The sequence below is a fragment of the Lepus europaeus genome, chromosome 10, assembly GCF_033115175.1.
Source record: "Lepus europaeus isolate LE1 chromosome 10, mLepTim1.pri, whole genome shotgun sequence".
NCBI classification, from domain to species: domain Eukaryota; kingdom Metazoa; phylum Chordata; class Mammalia; order Lagomorpha; family Leporidae; genus Lepus; species Lepus europaeus.
The window spans coordinates 32412241-32432199 of record NC_084836.1 but is presented as its reverse complement, the minus strand read 5'-3'; the positions used below and the strand labels follow the sequence as shown (position 1 = coordinate 32432199).

The following is a 19959-nucleotide window of genomic DNA, read 5'->3' as shown; positions in this document are numbered from 1 at the left end:
GCTAGCAGGTAGGCCAGACCAAAGTCAGGAGCCAGGAATCGAATCCAGGTCTCCCACACAGGCTGCAGGAAGTCATCCTACACTTGCTGCCTCCCAGGGTGTGTGCTGGCAGGAAGCTAGAATCGGGAATAGAGATGGAATCTGAATTGAGGCACTCCAATATGGAATGTGGGGGTTCCAGGTAACTTAACTGCTACTGCCCAGATTTTAATTTCTAGTCTGCCACTTGCTATCTTTGTTGCTGTTAGAAAGTTATTTAATTTTTCTGTGCCTCAGTTCTTCTTCTGTAACTTGGCTATAATGATGGAACATACTTTACAGGGTTGTTGAGAATCAAATGGAGTTATACATACAAAGCTCTTGATATACCTACTGAATCTCTCATAGATATTCACTATGACTATTATCATTGCTGTCTTATAACCACACCTACAAACAAGCAACACTATTTCCAAACTTGAAGGAAGGGAAGTCGAGCCAAAGCCTTGGGCACCCTCCTTGAGTCTTCCTGCTCCCCTGTTTCAACATCTGGTATGTCAAGTCCCATCACATTTTTTCTTACCAGTAAAATAAATCTCAGAATGTTCAGTTCTTTCCATCTCTTCCTGTACTACCACAGCTGCTGCCAAGTTCCTTCACTCTTGCTGGAGACCATGGGAATCCTCTACGTAGCCTTCTTTGCTTTCATGATTGCTGCTTACAATGGTGTGCTCTTCTGGGAGCACTAAACATAACCGGCTGCTTAAAATCTCCCAGAGCTTTTCCATTAGATTGGTAGGAACACTTGAATTCTTGACCAAGACCGCCAAGGCCACAATAACATCACAAGGTGATATTATTCTTATTTATAATTCTTAGTTCCAGCACCTTGATCTGGTCCTTGTTCATAGTCCATGCGCCTCTATTATCTGTGGACTTCATGTATTGTTAACTGCTACTAAATTATCCATTAAAATGCTCCCACAATCAAATCCTCTTCTACATAGTACCAACCATGGCAGTGGCAATATCTAAATTATTTGCATAGAATAAACCCAGGTATATAAATGGGGCGGGGATGAAATCTACATAATGTGCAATTCAATCCTCAGCAGATAGTGTCATATTTACACAATGCAATTGCAATACCACTCCCCAGATTCTGCTTATTATCTATCTCCTGCACTGCAGTGTGAGCACCACAAGGAAGGGATTTTCAGTCCATCACTGTTTCAGCCAGAGTGGTTAGAGAAGTGCTAGGTATGAAGAAGACTCTCGAAGATATTTTTAGAATGAATGAAAGAGAAGGTTCTTGATCATTAGTTGGGTACAAGCCATTGTCATATTTCTCATTCTTAGGTCCAAATAACTGCTGCATTCTAATGACAATAATTAGCTAAATTATTCTGTTTGAGTTTTTAGCTATTTTATTTGTACCTTTAATATTTCTCTAGGTCCATGTCCATGATACATTTGATTACAATAGTGGTGTTTTCTCAACTGACTAAAGAAAATCTACACAACAGAAACATCAAAGGAGATGACTATAATATTACTATGAGAGGAGTTCTAGCATCACACATTATCATCATTATTTTATAAGGTTCTGAGATCACAATCTTCTAAGTAAATGTAAGTTATTTTATGTTCTGGAATTCATCCACATAGAAGTCTTGGAAAGCTTATCAATTTAGCTTCTAAGTAATAAAGAAAAAAAAAAACAAAACAAAAGAAGAGTATGGAAAGCATACTTCAAAGCTATTAAGTCCCTCCTCTAAATAATGCTGGGAGGAAAAAAGGGACTTTCTCTTCTGGGCGGGCAGAAGGGCGAGCAGTGAATGATCTCTGGATAATCCTTTGGGCTTCTTTTCAAAGCAGCTGCTCTGCTGAGAAATCAAAAGGGGATGGAGAAATAAATGTAAACAGGGGACTGTTTGGATAGCAGAGAGAGTCTCTCACCATATGGGAGAGAATGGCCATCTACCTCATCAGGAAATGAAGAGAGGGCCTCATGAGTAGTGCATCCAGCTTAATGAAATTTAAAAGATATGCTTCAGCTGCTTTGGGCTGGACGTGCCAAATCTGCACGGACTTTTTTGCACATCTATTTCATTGCTCAGTTTTTGTACACCATCTCCTCTGTTCTGGTCCTTTTGAAGCTTCTGTTTGCAAACTGAGGCAGGAGTTAAAATCTGCTGTTTCTAATACAATTCTATAAAACTTGAAAAGTTCTGTTGGTTCAAGAATGTTAACTTTTCAGTTCTATATCCAATGCCAAGAAGTTTACCAAATTAAAAATTATTTTGAATGGGAAAGTGCCCATGTCACAAGGTTACATAATTTTAAAAACTTTAGAAGTTTGAAGAATTGGCATCAAAAGATCACTCTCAAAGTTAATTTTTTGAAGTATACAAAGTCACTACAACATTACGCTAGAGCACTGCATTGTAACACAGTAGTACATATACTATGGCTTTGGGTCATGAAAATGGTGGCTCCTAAAGCACATAAAGTTTGAAAACAAGACTTCCTCTTCATCTTTCTCTAACTGTCTACTCTATACTCAAATTTCTAATCCAATGTACTAACCCACTATTTTCCTAAACTCCTCATACTTAAATCCATAAATATAATTCAAACAGAAGCATCTCAAACTTCTCACATTGTCATAATTCTGCCTATCAACACTTTCTAGATAGACATGACACACATCATAATCCAAAACTACAACATTCTGTGCTTGTCTATTGCACTGGCAACCTATTAGCTGCACAAACTGCGAAAAGAGAATATTAAAAGAAGCATCTTGAATGTGGGTGAGTCAGGGAGGAAGAATCTACTATATTTATAATGGTCTTAATTGTTATATATTAAGAAAAACTTGTAGGCAAGAGAAGAAGATGGCAATAGTACTTGTACCAAGCAAAATATTAGGAACACAGATTGTGTTTGCTGACCCTTATATCGGATATTTCATGGAAAATGTGTATTATGAAAAAGTATTTGGATTTCAACATTTGTGTATCAAAATAAGCTCAATATTTTACAATCATTTTCCATGAACTTTTTGAACTACCCTAATGAGCAATTTGTTCAGCCTCTCTGAACTCCCATTCCTCTTCTGTGAAATGGAATAATCACACTGTCACCCATATAGATGGGGAGAATTAGGGGAGATGAAGTACTAACACACTTAGCTCGGGACCTGGCATATACTGCAAGTACTGGGATCCACATTTTCTTCACCATCACCACCAAAGATACTCTGAAATCTAAATTTCTGGCTCTTAACCCCATCTATATTGCATGAACAAGCTCTAACTGGCACTTGCCATTTAGTCTATTGTGTAATTTCCTTAAAGAATCACAAGCAAATGCCTCATCCTCTTCTTTTTCTATTTCAGTGTCTCCACTCTCTTCTACCAATGAAATGGTCCATTGATCATTTCTCTCTCCAAAGAGAATTATGTTTCAACAATGTGTGCCTGTTTGTGTGGGGCAGTGTCACACACAGAAATTTGTGTGTCTCCTACTGACATCAATGCATAATCGTAATGTTCTAAAGTTCTACCTAGCTTCCAAGGCACCCTTATCAGTGCCAACACATGTGTCAAATGAGGTCAACAGGCCCAAAATTGGTAAATGCCCGATCCATGCTTACAATGCTGAGCAGTAGATGTTTTCTCTTAAAGATACCATGATTCATTAATCTTTACCAAGATTGTGGCACTATGCCACTAGTTGGGGAATACCATGAGGCAATTTAGTCAGGTAAGTAAAAAGATCACTTCCATATAATGTGATCATTGACAGACTATGTTTTAAATGCTAAAGGATATCACGGGTACGATCCCTATTCACAGTAAAGGAGTAGGAACAGGGAGGGACAGATAGATGTCTCAAGGAGGAACCATTTGAGTCAAACAAAGAGGCTCTCAAGAGCTTTGCAACCAAGTTCAGTGCCATGGGTCTCTCACTGTGCTCAATTAGGTGACACTGGAATGAAATTTACCACTCAGGGAGTGGTGCAGATAAGCAACAGCCAAACCACAGAGGCCCTTGTATAGTGTGCTGAGGGTTTGGACTTTATCCTGCAGGTAATGCTAAGCCAGTGCAGAATTTTAGCCAGGTTAGTGACATGATCAGACTTCTGCGAATAGCTCTAGATCGTGTGGGTTAGAAAAAACATCTTTAAAATGTTAAAGCACCCACTCTTTGTTTTGTTGGATAACGATGTGGACGTCTTAGGGCAACTAAACCACATGCCTGAATTGAGGACAGGAGCCTCCCTGCTGTCAGCAAGTTCTTGTTCTGATTTTCCTGCACTGCCTCTCAAATTCTAGGACACTAATCTTCGGGGAAAGGTGCAAAACCAAGCCTCTTTAAATCCCATTCTCCTTCTAAGCTATTTACAAAAATAACACACGCAATGTTTCCGCTTTATTCTCTTCCTTTGGGCCTTAGGAGAATGGACTCATATGGGTTTTTTGTTTTGTTTTCCTTTTTCAGCATCTAGAAGAGATTTCACATCTGCTTAGTCTTCGTCCAAATGTTTGTGCTAAATCCTACTCTGAACTGAATCCAAAATCACTTCGCACATTTCTGGTTTGCGAAATTAATTACCGAGGCATCCATAGTCAAAGATCTGGTCAGGAAACCTTTAGGAGCAACCTGTAGGTTACAAGATGTTAGAACACAGGGGCTCTTTTCTCCCTTTCACAAATGCTTTGAACAAGTCAGCACTCCATCAAAAGGAACATAACAGTTTAACATTCTGTCAAAGAATGGAATGCTTGTTTACCTGAAGCAATGGGCTGATAAAAGTAACTTGCATCTGTCTTGATTGATACAAAACTTCCTCAAAGATTAACCTGGACAGTCAAGGCCAGAAACCCCAAAACTGAATCACAGACAAGGAAATCAAGCCCGAATTTACCATGAAAACATTTCCAAACGATCGATCCTACTAATTCAAGTCAACATATTAAAACAAAATGTTAAAATTCCTGCTGGCTAATAGATAAATTCAACTAATTCAATTAAATTGGTTTGGTTAGATTAACTTAATAAATCTTGCATATGAAATTCCACACATTGAAAAAAAAATGTAAATTTGAACACAAAAATGCATTTTATTTGAAAGCCGCCAACATTTACTTTGGGTCTGTAGTAACTACCTCCATGCTTGCCTTTGTGCTGTGTTAATTCACTAAATTTTCACAACCACCTCACTTTACACATGAAAAAATCAGAACGTTAGAAGAATGAAGTGACTGAAAGACATCCAATTTGAGGAAGAGACACCAGATGTGTCTCCAAAGCTATTAGTGATGGGACCACTCAACAAGTAGTTTGAGGCTTATTTTGGAAACACTAGCACACACAGAGGCTTTATGTATTTGGAAAGTTTAACAGTATAGTCAGTAGAGGGAGGTATTATGAATCACTACCTCTTTTGACTCTCATGACAATTCCAGAGGAAGCCAAGAATGTGTTAGCATCTTAGTTACAAATGTCCAGGCCCTTTGCAAATCTCAGCACACAGTCACACAACCAACTGCCCATAATCACCCATAATCTTGCTTTATTTTCAATGACAACAGGTTTTAAATTGTATAGCCTTCATTAAAAAATGGAGTAAAATGACAGAGTAGACAATCAAATGCAGGGGGATGTATTTGCTGCATAATGCATTCCCTAAAGATTAGATACCACTTATTGACATTACTTGAGACACTTGAGTATCTCATATAATCACTGTATACTTGCAACTATGTATTATTAACCCCCTCCTTTTCTTTTTCCATTTTATTTGAAAGGCACAGTGACAGAGACAGAGACAGTCAAAGAAAGATCTTCCATCTGCTAGTTCACTTCCCAAATGTCTGCAGTAGTCAGGACTGGGCCAGGTTGAAGCCAGGAAACATAGAACTCAATCCTGGTCTTCCAGATGGATCACAGGGATCCAACTACTCGAGTCATCCCTTGCTGCTTCCTAGGGTGTGCATTGATAGGAAACTGGAACTGGAAGCAGAGCCAAGACTCAAACCTGTGCATTCTCATATGCAATGTCAAGTGTCCCAAGGGGCACTTTAACCACTGTGCCAAACACCTTCCCCATGTTATTACCCTTACCACCCACACCTCGTCCAGATGAGAATGTCGAAGCCTAGAGAAAGGAAATATCATGCCTTGGCCTTGTCGAATAAGAGAGCTACAATTTAAACCTCATTCTGTCTCACTCCAAAGCCCAGGCTCCTTCTGAGTTATCTGAGAGCAGTGAGTCAAACACTTTGCACAAACCTAAGTTGGTGCTAAAATGATAGTAGGAAAACTTGTGAGTGTGAAAAATATTTCTTAGAAAAGCACCATTCTGGGAGTGACCATCACAAAGCAGGAACACTCCACATACTTGTAGGTTAAAGAAGGAAGGCAGGGCAGGAACAGTGAAAGCAGGGGGAGAAGAGGGAGAGAGGGAAACTTGCAAAGTATTGTTCCTGCATTTTGCTGAGGGTTAAAAAGGTTAAGCTAAGTTAAATAAATTGCCTAAGATCCCCATGGCAAGTTACAGTCAGGAGGTAGAACTAAAATCTAGGTGCTTTTGCCTAAAAAGCCATGATCTGCCCTTTGATGGGGGGCTACATTTCTATGGATGCTGTAAATGACAGGAAATCACACATTGATTCAAAATGAGAAGGGCTCGCATTATCCCAGTTCCTGGTCCAGCACAGGGATTAGAATGTAGGCTCCAGATCCAGGCCACCCGTTCATACTCCAGTTTCCGTCACAGGGCAGCTCTGTGACCTTGGGCACATGCTAGAAAGATGTAACTTTGCTCTAGGTAAACTCTTCAGATTATAATTACACACATTCAGCTTTTTTCCCCCCTAGTTTTTGTTAAACTAAAAAAAAGAAAACAATTATTCAAGACAAGTGAATTTAAAGCCTGAGTTCTTTGAATAAAGAATTCTATCTCTTTCACTCTGACAGTGGAGACTTTGCAATTAAAATCACTTACTTTATGGAAAGTCATTATTTTTGATAAGTGTTATATTACCATTTACTTAATGCTAATAACAATAGCTAATGTTTATTAAGTACTCCCTTTGTGTCAGGAAGTGGACTAAGTGCTTTTTGTGGGTTATTTCACTTAATTTTCATAACCACTTATGTGAAATGCACCATTGCTCATCCCATTTGCAGATGGGGAAAGAACCTCAAATGGTTGCCTGCAAACTTTCTGTGGTTTACCATGCCTCTGTCTGTTCTCTCCCTCACCTGCCAGATGATGCCAGGACTGTCCAGGTAACAGTTCCACATGCACTGACCTCCTGAAGAGTCCACTCTGAGATAATGCTACTAATAACGATGCTGTACCATTAACACAGAATCACTATTGTTATTATTTTGTTGTTACTATTTATGCACTTTAATTGACAAGGAATTATCAAGCAAAGACCAAAACCTAAAAAGCTGGGAGCTTGAAAACCTGGACATAAGCATAAGGACATTATTAAATGCCTTTCTAATACAGCTGCAGCCATTTAAAACTGTCTTCAAAAACAGCACATCAACAAGGTCAGAGCAAACCGATCAAAGTAATCTCTAGAGCATCTTTCTTTTTCCAAGAAGTTATTGTGAAACACAATTTAAAAATATTTTAAAATCTGCCCTCTGCCAACAAAGTACCACTTTATTGGAAAGGCATCCAGGACCTGGCAGTAATTCTAATTCCAGAAAGTACATGGCACTTTTACAGTTTACAGTGGGCCTCCCTCACAGTGGATGAGTCAGGCATGGGGTTTCCATTTGACAGCGAAGGAGACTGGGAAGGAGGGACCGGTCTTGAAGCCCAGGCTCCCTCACTTGGGGGAGCGTGGCTCAGACACAGTCATGCACACTTCGGAGCGGTACTGAGGATCCGGGCTCAGAAGTAACACGTCTACCAGAAGTTGCCTGCTCTCAGTCTTCCTGGTGCAAGATCAAAACCCATCACATTGCCACATTCAAAAGTCACCAAGAAAAGCAGCTCAAGCTGTACAGGCTGTATGCATAGGCATGTGTCTAAGTATGGGTGCCTCCTGTTGTAGCCATGAAAAGAATCTGATCTTTAGAATTCAACAAGCTTGGCCTCAAATCCAACATCTTCCACTTGTTTGCATGATTTTTCTTTTAATCTTGGACAAATTTTCTTAACTGCCTGTGACACCAGAATCCCACACTGCAGCATCAGAATCCAGGCTACTCTGTTTCTGGTGCAGCTCCCTGCTAATGTGCCTGGGAAGGCAGCAGAAGATGCCCCAAGTACCTGGGCCCCTGCCAGCCACATGGGAGACCAAGAGGAGTCCCTGACTCTTGATTTCATCTTGGTCAGGCCTGGATGGTGCAGCTGTTTGGGGGAGTGAACCAGCAGGTGGAAGATCTCTTGCTCTCTGTCACTCTTTCAAATGAATAAATAAATGTTTTTAAAAATTGAGAAATATTCTCAACATACTGAGTGTTTATGAATGGTGAAGGCAGATAGTGTACAAATAGGGAAATTATTAGTCTCTAAGAATTACTTTAATTCATTCGTTCATACAAACCCTATTGCCAAAGTCAGGAATTCCTAATGCTGAAGTCCTCCTAGGGCATATAGATTTGTTATAATGTTCTAGCAGAGAAGGAAAAGATTCTTAAGAACCAGCTGTGGTGACATCACTCTACCTCATTTAACCATTTCATCAATACTGTTTCCAGGTGGTAACTTCAGTGCCCATTTTAAAGACTGGGAAGGTGAAGTTCAGAGAGAAAAACTTCCTGAGGGTCATATAGCTATTTAGTGGCAGAATTGATCCTCTTTTTTATCTATAACTTAGTCCAACCTTTTCTTTTCTTTTTTTTTAAAGATTTTATTTCCTTACTTGAAAGTCAGAGTTACAAAGAGGCAGAGGCACAGGTAGAGACGAGAGAGAGAGAGAGAGAGGTCTTCTATCCGCTGGTTCACTCCCAAATAGCCACAACGGCTGGAGCTGCGCCAAACCAAAGCCAGGAGCCAGGAGCTTCTTCCAGGTCTCCTGCACGGGTGCAGGGGCCCAAGGACTTGGGCCATCTTCTACTGCTTTCCCAGGCCATAGCAAAGAGCTGGATGGGAAGTGGGGCAGCGGGGACTCGAACCGGCACACATATGGGATGCTGGCACCGCAGGCAGCGGCTTTACCCGCTACCCCACAGCGCCGGCCTCTCAGTCCAAACTTTTCTAATCTCACATGGTCTCTGGTTTCACTTAATAAAATGGCGCTGCCTATTTACTGAAATGAATGCTATAAATGGTGAACAAAGTAGCCTTTCCCAATCATCAACCACATTTGTGTGTATAATAAACCTAGCAGAATTGTCAACATTTTGCCTTTAAAAAAGAAGTAAATTTGTAAAAAAAAGTCTAAGTACCTAAAAACCTTTACTTACTTCAAAACATTCTATGTGTATGTATGTATATATATTGTGTATACATATATATATATATGTATATATACATATATATATATATATATATAGAGAGAGAGAGAGAGAGAGAGAGAGAGGAGAGAGAGGGAGAGATTCTACTATGAGCCACTCTACTCAGCAACTGCTGATTTTAACATCCGAGTGGCCCTTATTGTTTTACTTGAGAGGGTAAGAGATAGACCGGGAGCCCCCATCCCCTAATTGACACCGCAAAAGCCCCCAATGACCAGACTAAGACTAGGCTACAGCCTACAGCCAGGAACATAATCCAGGTCTCCCACTCGGGTGGCAACAACCCAATTATCCGAGCCATTCCACTGCTTTCCAGGATCTGCATCAACAAGAATGCTGGAGTCATGAGCCAGAGCTGGGAATCAAACCCAGGTACTCTGATGTGGGACATGGACATCTTAGCCATTAGGCTGAATGCCTGTCTATTGGCATTTGCTTTTGATTTAGTGTTCCCGTAAACAGAATATGTACCTTTGAGGCACTGAATTTGCGGTGTGAATCTGTGTGGGTGATAATCTTGGCATAAATAACTGGATTTGGCAGGGGAAAGATTTTATCTTAGTTTTCTCATCTGAGAAATGGGATTTAATGGTACCTATCTTCCAGTTATTCTTGGAACTGTTTTCTACTAAGTGCCATTTTGGCATGATCTATTATTAGGACTGTTTGATTTTATAAAACAATAGTGGAAGCTATTTAAAATAGTTACACATTTAAATGTCAAACACTTGACACTTATTACAGTAAATTTCGTTCCTCCATGCTGACTCATTTATGGGTGACATTTGCACAAAAGTACAAACAATAAATGGCCAAATCAGTTTTGGATTTTAAACTCCATTAAACTGTTTAAAAACACAAAGGTAAATAAATGGATGCAAAAGTATTAGAACAGGTCCTCTCATATTGTGAGCATTATATGAGAGAGCTTCAAAAAGTTCCTGGAAATTGGCATTAAAAGGTAAACTCATGGAGCGGGCATTGAGCCGAGGAGTTAAGATGCCTGCATTCCATGTTAGTAACTGGGTTCAGTTCTCAACTCCAGCTTCTGACTCCAGCTTCCTGCCAATGCAGGCCCTGGGAGGCCGCAGTGAAGGCTGAAATGATTGGATTCCCATCTACCCATATAGGAGACCTAGACTGGCTTCTCGGCTCCCAGCTTCCAGTCTTCCCACAGCGCAGTCCTGGCCACTGCAAGCGTTTGAGAAATGAACCAGCCTTGCAGAGCTCTTTCTCTCTGTCTGTTTCTCCATATCCGCCTGCCTCTCATATTAAAAACAACCCCCCAAAACCCCACTTTTTTAAAGATATGTTTATTTTGATTCAGAAAAGTTTTTTTGAAATCCATGTTTAGTTTTTTCACCATATGGATTTTCCATGAACTTTCTGAAGACCCCTGCTATGCATGGATTTCAAAATTTTTTGTATCAAAGTAAGCTCATCTTTTAATTCTATTTTCCCACAAACTTTTTAAAGCCCTCTCATATAACAACTTGCTATTATTAACAGATTTTTTTTAAAATTTATCTATTTTGCAAGTGAGAGTGATACAGAAAGATCTTCCATCTGCTGGTTCACTCCCTAAATGGCTGCAACAGCCAGGGCTGGTCCAAACTGAAGCCAGGAGCCTGGAACTCCATCCAGGTCTCCCACGTGGGTGGCAGGGACCCAAGCACTTGGGTCATATTCTACTGCTTCCCCGAGCACACTGGCAGGGAGCGGATTGGAAGAGGAACAGGCAGGACTCAAACCAGTTCTCCAGTAAGGGATACTGATATCTCAGGGGCAGTTTAACTTGCTGTGCCACAACACTGGCTCCATCAGCAGGTACTTGTAATTGTAAATTAGTCTATAGTGAAATATATGTATACATGAAATAAACCAAACAAACTTAATAAATGCCCAAACATAACCTAATAAAAACTATCCAAATTTCAAATTAAAGGAAAAAATAGGTCCATTATTTGCTTTTATTATTATTATTTTAAACATTTATTTATCTGAAAGGTAGAGTTACAGAGAGGCCGAGGCAGAGGCAGAGAGAGAGGTCTTCCATCCACTGGTTCACTCCCCAGATGGCCGCCGTAGCCGGAGCTGCACTGATCCAAAGCCAGGAGCCAGGAGCTTCTTCCAGGTCTCCCACATGGGTGCAGGGGTCCAAGGACTTGGGTCATCCTCCACTGCTTTCTGCTTTCCCAGACCATAGCAGAGAGCTGGATAAGAAGTGGAGCAGCCAGGACTTAACCAGCGCCCAAATGGGAAGCAGGCATTGCAGGCAGCGGCTCTACCTGCTATGCCACAGCGCTGACCCACTATTATTGTCTAAGTATTGTTAAAACAGAGTACTAGGGCTTCAGTACCCTAAAAACAAACACATACTAAAGTTTTAAAAACACTTTACTCTGGGGCAGGCATTGTGATACAGCAAATGAAGCTGCTGCTTGGGACCCCTGCATCCCAGCATCCTGTATCCAAGTACCTGGGATGGAGTCCCATCGCTGCTTACAATCCAGCTTTTTGCTAAAGCATCCTGGGAGTCAGGCCAGCGATGGGTCAAGTTCCTGGCTCCCTGCCCCCCATGCAGGAGACCCAGAACTCTGGGCATCTGGGTTCTACTTGGCCCAGTCTTTGCTTTTACAGAACTAGGGGAGTGAATCAGCAGATAGAAGATGCTTTTAACTTTCTCCCTCTTTTCTCTCCTTCTGTCTCTGTCTTTCAAATAAGTAACAATCAACTTCAAAAATCTAATTAAAAAATCTACTTTCCTGGACAGGAATTTTGAATTAAGTTTTTATTAAAAAAAAGAACACTTAGAATTTGCTATAAAAACAATAAAAGAATTATATAAATCCTATTTTGTAGTTCTGTGCTTTTCGACATAGAATTTCAGCCAAATATTAAAAAATAGTACACTAATACCCTCCTTTTTGTTTTTCATAAATGCTTTGTAAAATTTGATCCCTGCATTTTAGTCCCCATTCTGGACCACCTGGAAGCAGTAAGCTCCAACCCTTCCACTGTGTTGTGAAAATTTATCTTTCTAACACACAGCAGAACGACATCTATGCTAAGACCCGTCCTCTACCTAATAGATCACGTCTCTAGGTAGGCCCATGTGAACACAGCAGTTTTGTAAAATTGCCAGAGACCCAAGCTAAAGCAATCACAGACGTTTTGGTCGGCCACCAAGAATGGAAATCCCTAATGTGTTTACAATTTCAGAAGCATCAAATCGTAACCTCACACGGAAGCATAAATAATGATTCTGTGTTTGACCACTAAGGTTTGTTTTGCAATCCTTGGGTTTTCTAGATTTTGTTAGAAACTATTTTATATGAAAACATCCTTGCCCTCTCCTCCTCCTGCTCATCCATCTAGAATTCTGCAGTGTGTTTATAAATGTTAACAGCAACTACAGTCATATAGCCAGCACATCCCAGGAGAGTGGCAAGGCCTTCATAACAAAGCACACTTTCTGTCTTGCACTCTTCCTGGAAGCCAAGGAACCTGTGTCTGTTTCACAAGACAGCTCTCTGGGGAGGGGGTGAGAGGAGGCAGGGGGAAAAGGCCCCCAAGTGAGGAGTGGGAAAGGCAGCACAGTGGAGACCCAAGAGATTCCTTCACAATAGACAATTACATTTCAACCGTAATTGCAGAGGCAACCTGGCTTATGACCACTCTAACACACATTTAGGTGAAACAAGCCAATAATGAGATGTGATTCAGCCCTGACATGGAAAGGTCTTGGGTTTCCCGGGTTTTCTGTCCAGATGAAAAAGAGGCAAGAGCTCTAAGGACCCACAGGGCCTTTGTTCTGAAAATGAACTTCTGCTCCGGAAAAGGCAACACGGGCCTTGTTTGTAAAACAAACACAACGCCCCCCGCCAGGCTGTGCTCTCTCTCTCTCCTCCCAGGTTTGCCCAGGGACACAATTACGCAGTGGCCATAGCCTTTCTGCAAAGGTGAGAGAGCCTTGCTCTTTCCAAGTGAGCACTGCAGATGGATAGGCTTGCTGTCTGTTCATGCCCTTCCGCATGGTCACCCTAGGGAGCAATGACATTCTTTGCAAGGCAACCGAGGGATTTTTGAGCTGCTGTCTGTGTACTTGGAACACAGAGAAGGCAACCTAATTGCCCTCCGCCCACTACAACCAAATTCTAGTCAGCAGGCCTCAAGAGCCCCAAGGCAACAGCTAATAGCTACACCTGCAAAGTGTAGGAATTGCTGCATTCCTACATCCAGATAACCAAAGGCCATCTCTTGCTATTTCTTCATTGTTTGGGGTATTGCCTCAATTCTGAACTTTGTTTTAGTGGGTAGTTCACTAGACTCTGCTGCTGCTCAGAGAACACCATTATCATCAGTGCCATGTCCTTATTTTCAGAGGAATATTCATTCTCTTGGCTGGAGGAGGGGTCAGCTGATCTTCTGGCTTCTAAGGAAACACTGCTGCTGGCTACTGGGCTAGCCCCAGCTCTCAGCTAAGAAAAGGAGGTAGACAAGAACTCTTCCAGGGATGGCACCAGGGCAAACACCAGGATGGCAGAAACCAGGGCAAGGAGAGACTCGGCAAAGTGTCAGCCACAAGCACTGTCTTCCCTTGTGGCTCTGTGTCCCCTGCTGCAGCCTCTCATGTTCACTGTCTTCTCGGAAGTAATTACTGGGTGCAATTAGAGATACTAAGACTCAGTGACTTGCCCAAGGTCACACATCTGGAGGCAGAGGCAAGTGAGGGCCAGTTCTTCATTCTCCCGGAGAATGCTCTTTCTACTAGCAGATTCCTCCTTGGGTGGCTCTCTCCATCTCAGTCAGCTAGCTACATGCGCACAGATAGTGGAGGCCACAGGGACAGACAAGAGACAGGCAGATGCTGGAAAGTGTTTGTTACCTCTTATAAGCTTGTCTCCTCGAACTATCTCTAACTTGGTCTTAGGATTCTTCCTTATTACAGAACTTCAGAGACTAGAAGAAAGACAGTAAAAATCCTCTTCAACCATAGACTTTGTGAAAATAGGAGTGTAAATGCCATCCTTGTTACCAAGAAGTATCATGCGGTATCATGGCTAAAACAGGCTAAATTTAAATCTTCATTTCTCCCCATTGACTGGTTCATAGTGATAAAACATGGGTAGTAGTTTGTATTCACACTGAAGCAAAGGCTATAGAAATCTCATAATGTGAGGAAGTTTGAATGCCGTCTGATTCAAAGTTTGCAAGAATCTTAGAAGTGGAGATTTCTCAAACAGGAAGGTAAAATGTAGCCAAAGGACAAAGGGAGATACACACAGAACAGTCTTCCTGGAGAAGACACATTGTGATTTCTAAAAAAGAATTGTGAGGCCTAATTAGAAGAAAATCACCTCCTTTTTTCTTTTTTCTTTTTTCTTTTTTATGGACAGAAAGAAATCAGTAGAGAAGGGATAATGACAATTCTCTCAAACTACCAGCCCCCTGTAAACAGTTTTTTTCAGGATGCCTATAATTAAGTAAAAAGGCAAAAACATCTTGCTGCACCTATAAATCAGAAAGGCTACAGTCAAGGGTTTCTATGAAACAAACTCTATCCAAAACAACCCTGAAAGCAGGATATATTATAAAAGCATCTGAGTGTTCCCTCAATTCGTTTTATAAATTGTTCTGACTACATAGGTGACTAAGACCAAAGACAGAGTCTCCAGCTGCTGTTCATGATTCATGTACTAGAAAAGAGAGATAAAAGATCACTCCGCAGAGATTTATAGCCAAGTGCCTTCCCCTGATTTACAAAAGGGAGCATTAAGATAATTGAGAAAAGAAAAAAGTCTCAAACTTGCATAATGAGAAAAACAAATGTCACTGCATGTTGCCTGGTAAAGCCAACAAAGGGAGCCTGCACAAACCAATGCACGGCCTCCCTCAAAAGAGCAAATGCAAGAACACCAGGCTGACCAAGTCTCCTTAGTCGAAAGTAGAATAAGCCTCCAGAAGTATACTAGGGGGACTTAGAAAGCGCTAGTGTGGAAACCGGGAACTGAATCAGAGATAGAGGTAATATGTGCATTTTCTATTTCTCTTCTAACCCATTTATTTTTCCTCTCCAGAAAAAAAAAATATTTAAAGAACGCAGCATCTCTCATGCCCACATATTCCCTCTGTTTTCACAAATTCTTGGTTTGACACATGCTATTGATCATCAATAATCAGATATCAGTCTAGAATGGGAGGCGCTGATCCAGAATCAGGAAAACTGGGTCCCTATACTTTGCTCATTAAAGCATCATTTCTTGGCAATGGCCAATTTTTTCTCTGGCTTATGAAAGTTAGTGGGCAGGCAATCCTCAGGAATAATAAATTCAGATTGTGACTAGAGGAAGCTACTGCACTGGGAGAAAGAACTAGAAAACCTCACCTCGTCCTTACAACTATCATGTGTGATAAAAGCTAAATAACTATTTTGTAATCATCATATAGATTACAAAAGGGAAACTCCAAGAACTTTAACCACTTGCCTAAGGTGATGTGTCTACAAGTGGTAAAGCAGGTAGAATCGAAGTCTTAGGAGGCAGAAATCTAGAATCCTTCCAGCAATCATAGTTTAGGTGCTCCTGGATATGGAATTGGAAGGGCCAAATTGCAATGGGATTCTGCAACCCATCCAAATCTCATTGCTTGCATGTTTTTTTAAGGTGATGGAAAGAAAGATTTCTAGCACCTTTCATTAAAGAACAAATGTGACCTATAAATTGCTATCTTCAACTCAGCAGTTAGACATAAATAAAATTTAGCAATTTTAATTGGTTTGGCACAGCCTTTCAGATTACCATATGGTTATTTTCCTTGTTTTATGTTAAATGTAACTGACATAGCACTTGAGTTTTCAAGTCTTGGCAGAATATATCAATTAAAACTACATAAATTAGAATTCTCCAAAGCGTACATTCCAAACTGAGTGGTCTTAAGGACAAGATTTAAAAATGCTCTTTTCATAAATATGTTAATTTTCTTTCTATGATGTAACTTGTACCTTAATTCTCATAACAAGTTTCATAGTGATTTTTAAAAGGCCTATTTTCCTTGGAAGAGTGAAAGATAATAGCCATTTGCTGCTTCTCTGAGAGCTAGTGGGCCTAAAATGGACTTTTCTATATTAATTGCCAGGTGCATCTTTCCTGTCTCCATATTTCTGAAATAGCCAGCAGTCGCAATAACTCTCTCAATGTGCCCTGAAACTAAAAATGTAAGCACATGGATAAACATGGCACTAGTCACATTTCATTGATGGCACTTTTAACCAAATCTTAACAGGTGTTACTTAACATACCAGTATATCAGAGCATGCGGCTTAAAATATAGTTTTAAACAATGTGTACACATTGAAAGAGATGTTCTTTCTAAGGCAGCACCACAATTCCCTTAGAAATTATATCATACAATTTGCATAAAATACAAACAGAAATCTGTTGCCTTGTGATTCAAATGACTGCCACAATTGCTCCTCATGACCATTGCCTATGTAATTATTTTGCAAATACCGAAGTGTGCTAAACAAATGAAAGAATCATTCATCAAACCCCAAGTGGTTGTTGATGGAATTTCACACTTATTTAACTTGATTGAAAGGCCAGAATGCTTGGTGTATCCATGATTCTTGGAGAGCTTGTGTGATTCATATAAAAGTAGTATTTTTATAATATTATTAAATTTTCTTCCTATATATAGAGTAATGTGAGAGTTCAGAACTAGTTGTGTTGCCTTATAATAGAACTCTGGTGTTGAGGCCATGTCTATAAAAGAGTAATATTAATAGGTGTTCCACCGTGGTTAGGATAACGTTAGATTGAAAACAACTGATTGTGCTTCTTAGTATCCAATTTCCATATGCTACTCTCCATTCACACAGCGTTGCACTGAACATTTCCTTGTAACTTCTTGGATTAGATAACCTGACATATGAAGGATCTAATTCCCTCCTTTATTTCCAAGGATTATTTGATTGATTTTTGTGCTATTTCCAGTGTCCCCTTTTTCAGTGACTGGAATGTGGGATTGCTAGAAGTATCCTTAAAGGAAACCTTGAAGGTCATTAGATCCTAGGCAATGAATGCCTTCATTCAACAAGGGCATGGCCCTCCTTGGCCTGCCTGCCCTCTAACATCAGCAAGTTCCCCCAAAAGGGCCTGCACTTTAACTTGGTCTGAACAGGTCACATTTCTAAAATACTTAGCTGTCTCAAATGTCCCTGGTCGGCAGCACTGAGTCACTAATGCCACAGCCACTAGTTTCAGGCTAGACTGACCTCTTTTGAGTTTTCAATGGAATTATTCCATGTAATCCTATTTACACAGCCATTTAATCAAAGTGAGAAAGGAGATTACAGAGCTCACATTTGTTTTGCAAAGCAAGGGTGCAAGGATCATCAATCCTACAGACTCTCAAAGTGACTTGATAGCACATCGCCTGGCTTTGGAGTGTTGGACATTAACCTGATCTATCTCCTGTTGTCTTGTTTAAATAGGAAGGTCCAGGTGCTTTTCCTGAACTACGTAAGGCAGCAACTTCCCCATCCAGATCTCCCAGGGACCATTCAAGGGAGCAGGTGCTACTATAAAAAAGGAAAAGGTTCTCCCCTCCCTTGCTTATTATGCCACAAAGCAGAACGCTTGTCCACACTAAGCGATTACATAAAACTTTTCTTTCGTTGCAAGAATCTTTAGCATTTGCATGTCATAGTGAGCCCAGGTGTGCCCTAAAAACCAGCCTGCTTGCAAGAGAGAGCAGATGGGCATTGTGCTTCCCTAGTGAATCTGGGAGAGCGCTCTGGAGAGGACGACCTCCACCTCCTTTTAGCCAGGCTAAGTTCCTTCCCTTGCCCTTTCCACACCCACACCGGCGCATGCAAGAGGCTCCATGTCCTGTGTACGTTCCCACACCTAGACATCGATTTAAAATACGATGCCAAGCGGGTGACTTAATAAAGCACGTCCAGCAGACGGATGCCTTCATTCTAAGCTCTTTGCAGAAGTCTCCGATTCCCATTACCCCCACCACTTCCACGGACGGCTTCCACACGTTTGAGACATTGCAATCTTCGTTGTAGCCTCTGGGGGGTGAAAGGGCAGCCTTATCCAACTGGTGGCAGAAAACAAGGAGCCTTTCCTAAGAGGGGAAGTGAGAAGAGGGAAGAGCCGCCGGGGGTGAGAACTGTGCACCGCGGCGCCCCTTTCTAAACGAACCGTATATTTGTGTTAAGGGGGAGAAAAATCTAATTGTACCCCTGGGCAGTGCTTCACCCACAGCACTTTATGCATCATGCACAATTTAGCAGCACTGAGAATTATCTCAATAACTATCATTAGAGGTGCCTATTAAAAAAAAAAAAACTTTCTCTCCTTTGTAATGGAACAACGTGCATGCATGCACTGTGGAGGTATCAGCTCCTCCGGAGCTCTCCAGAGAGCCCACCCAGAGCCGCAGACTAGGCAAACGCCGCCGGGAGCCAAGTTTCCCGGGCGGGCTGGGCAGGTTCCCCTCCCCGCCGAGTGCAGCGGCTTTGGAGCGCGGGGCTGGCTTCGCTCCCGAGGCGGCGCCGCGCCGCGCCCCGCGCCCACCTGCGGGCTGCACACATAAATCCGGGTGCGACAGCGAGCGAGGGTGGCGCGGGGGGAGCTGTTTCATAATCTCCCCGAAGCCACGGGAAAATGTCTCCCGGGCACAGACGAAGTCTTCCAGTGATCACTTCGGGGCCAAAAAGAGCCGATCGTTCCGACGGAGGGAACTGCGCTTTCCGACTGACAGTTCCAAACTTAGCTGCTGGGGCTGCAAACTTGCCACGGGCTCGCTCTCATCACTCCCAGTCCTTCCCTTCCCGGGCTCACCCAGGCGCGAGGAGGCTAGGGCTGGCACAGCACGCCCGCCTCCCTCCCCCGGACCTCCTAGGCTCACCGGGCGGGCACAGCCCGGAGGGTCCCGGGTGCGGATTCCGGGGCGCGCCTGCCTCCCAGGGGGATCCGGGCGCGATTTTCTTGGAAAGCCTGCGCTGTCCGCGGCGCGCCCTACTCACTTGTGTCTTCTTCATAAGGAAAGGCAGCGCTGCGATCCAGCCCAGGCAGCGGTGTGGCGACTCCGTTTAGCTGTTCTGGAGCTCCAGCATATTGCACGAGCAGCGGCGGCAGATAGTCCAAGCATTGGGTAGCCCGAGCGCAGCGCCCTCTCCACGGCCCGTGCTGTCCGCGGCGCTCCAGGTCCCGGCGCGAGGCGGCGAGTGAAGCCCGGGCCGCCGCGCCGCCGGGGCTTTTATACGGCGCCCTCCCGCCTGCTCCGGACACGCCTCCTTCCCTTCCGGAGTCCCGGGGAGGCGAGACGCTGGCAGACAGAGGCGCCGGAGGCAGAGCGCGGGTCCGCACCGCAGCGCTCTACACGCCTCCGAAGTTGCACCGACCGAGCCCAGCGTGTCCCCTAGCCTGGGGTCCCCGGGAGCGCACGGGAGGAGTGGGTGCGCCGGGG

The 19959-nt window shown here is 42.5% G+C and overlaps 1 protein-coding gene across 2 annotated transcripts in view; it reads right to left on the bottom strand.

The window, feature by feature from the left end:
• The window catches only part of KITLG (KIT ligand), an 82928-nt gene extending 63227 nt beyond the window's left edge, over window positions 1-19701 (bottom strand). For both annotated transcript variants that reach the window (XM_062203144.1, XM_062203145.1), the window contains exon 1: window positions 19517-19701. In XM_062203144.1, coding sequence (XP_062059128.1) covers window positions 19517-19531 — 15 coding nt within the window. In that variant the 5' untranslated portion in view covers window positions 19532-19701. The remainder of the gene's footprint in view (window positions 1-19516) is intronic.
• Between the last annotated feature and the right edge of the window lie 258 nt (window positions 19702-19959).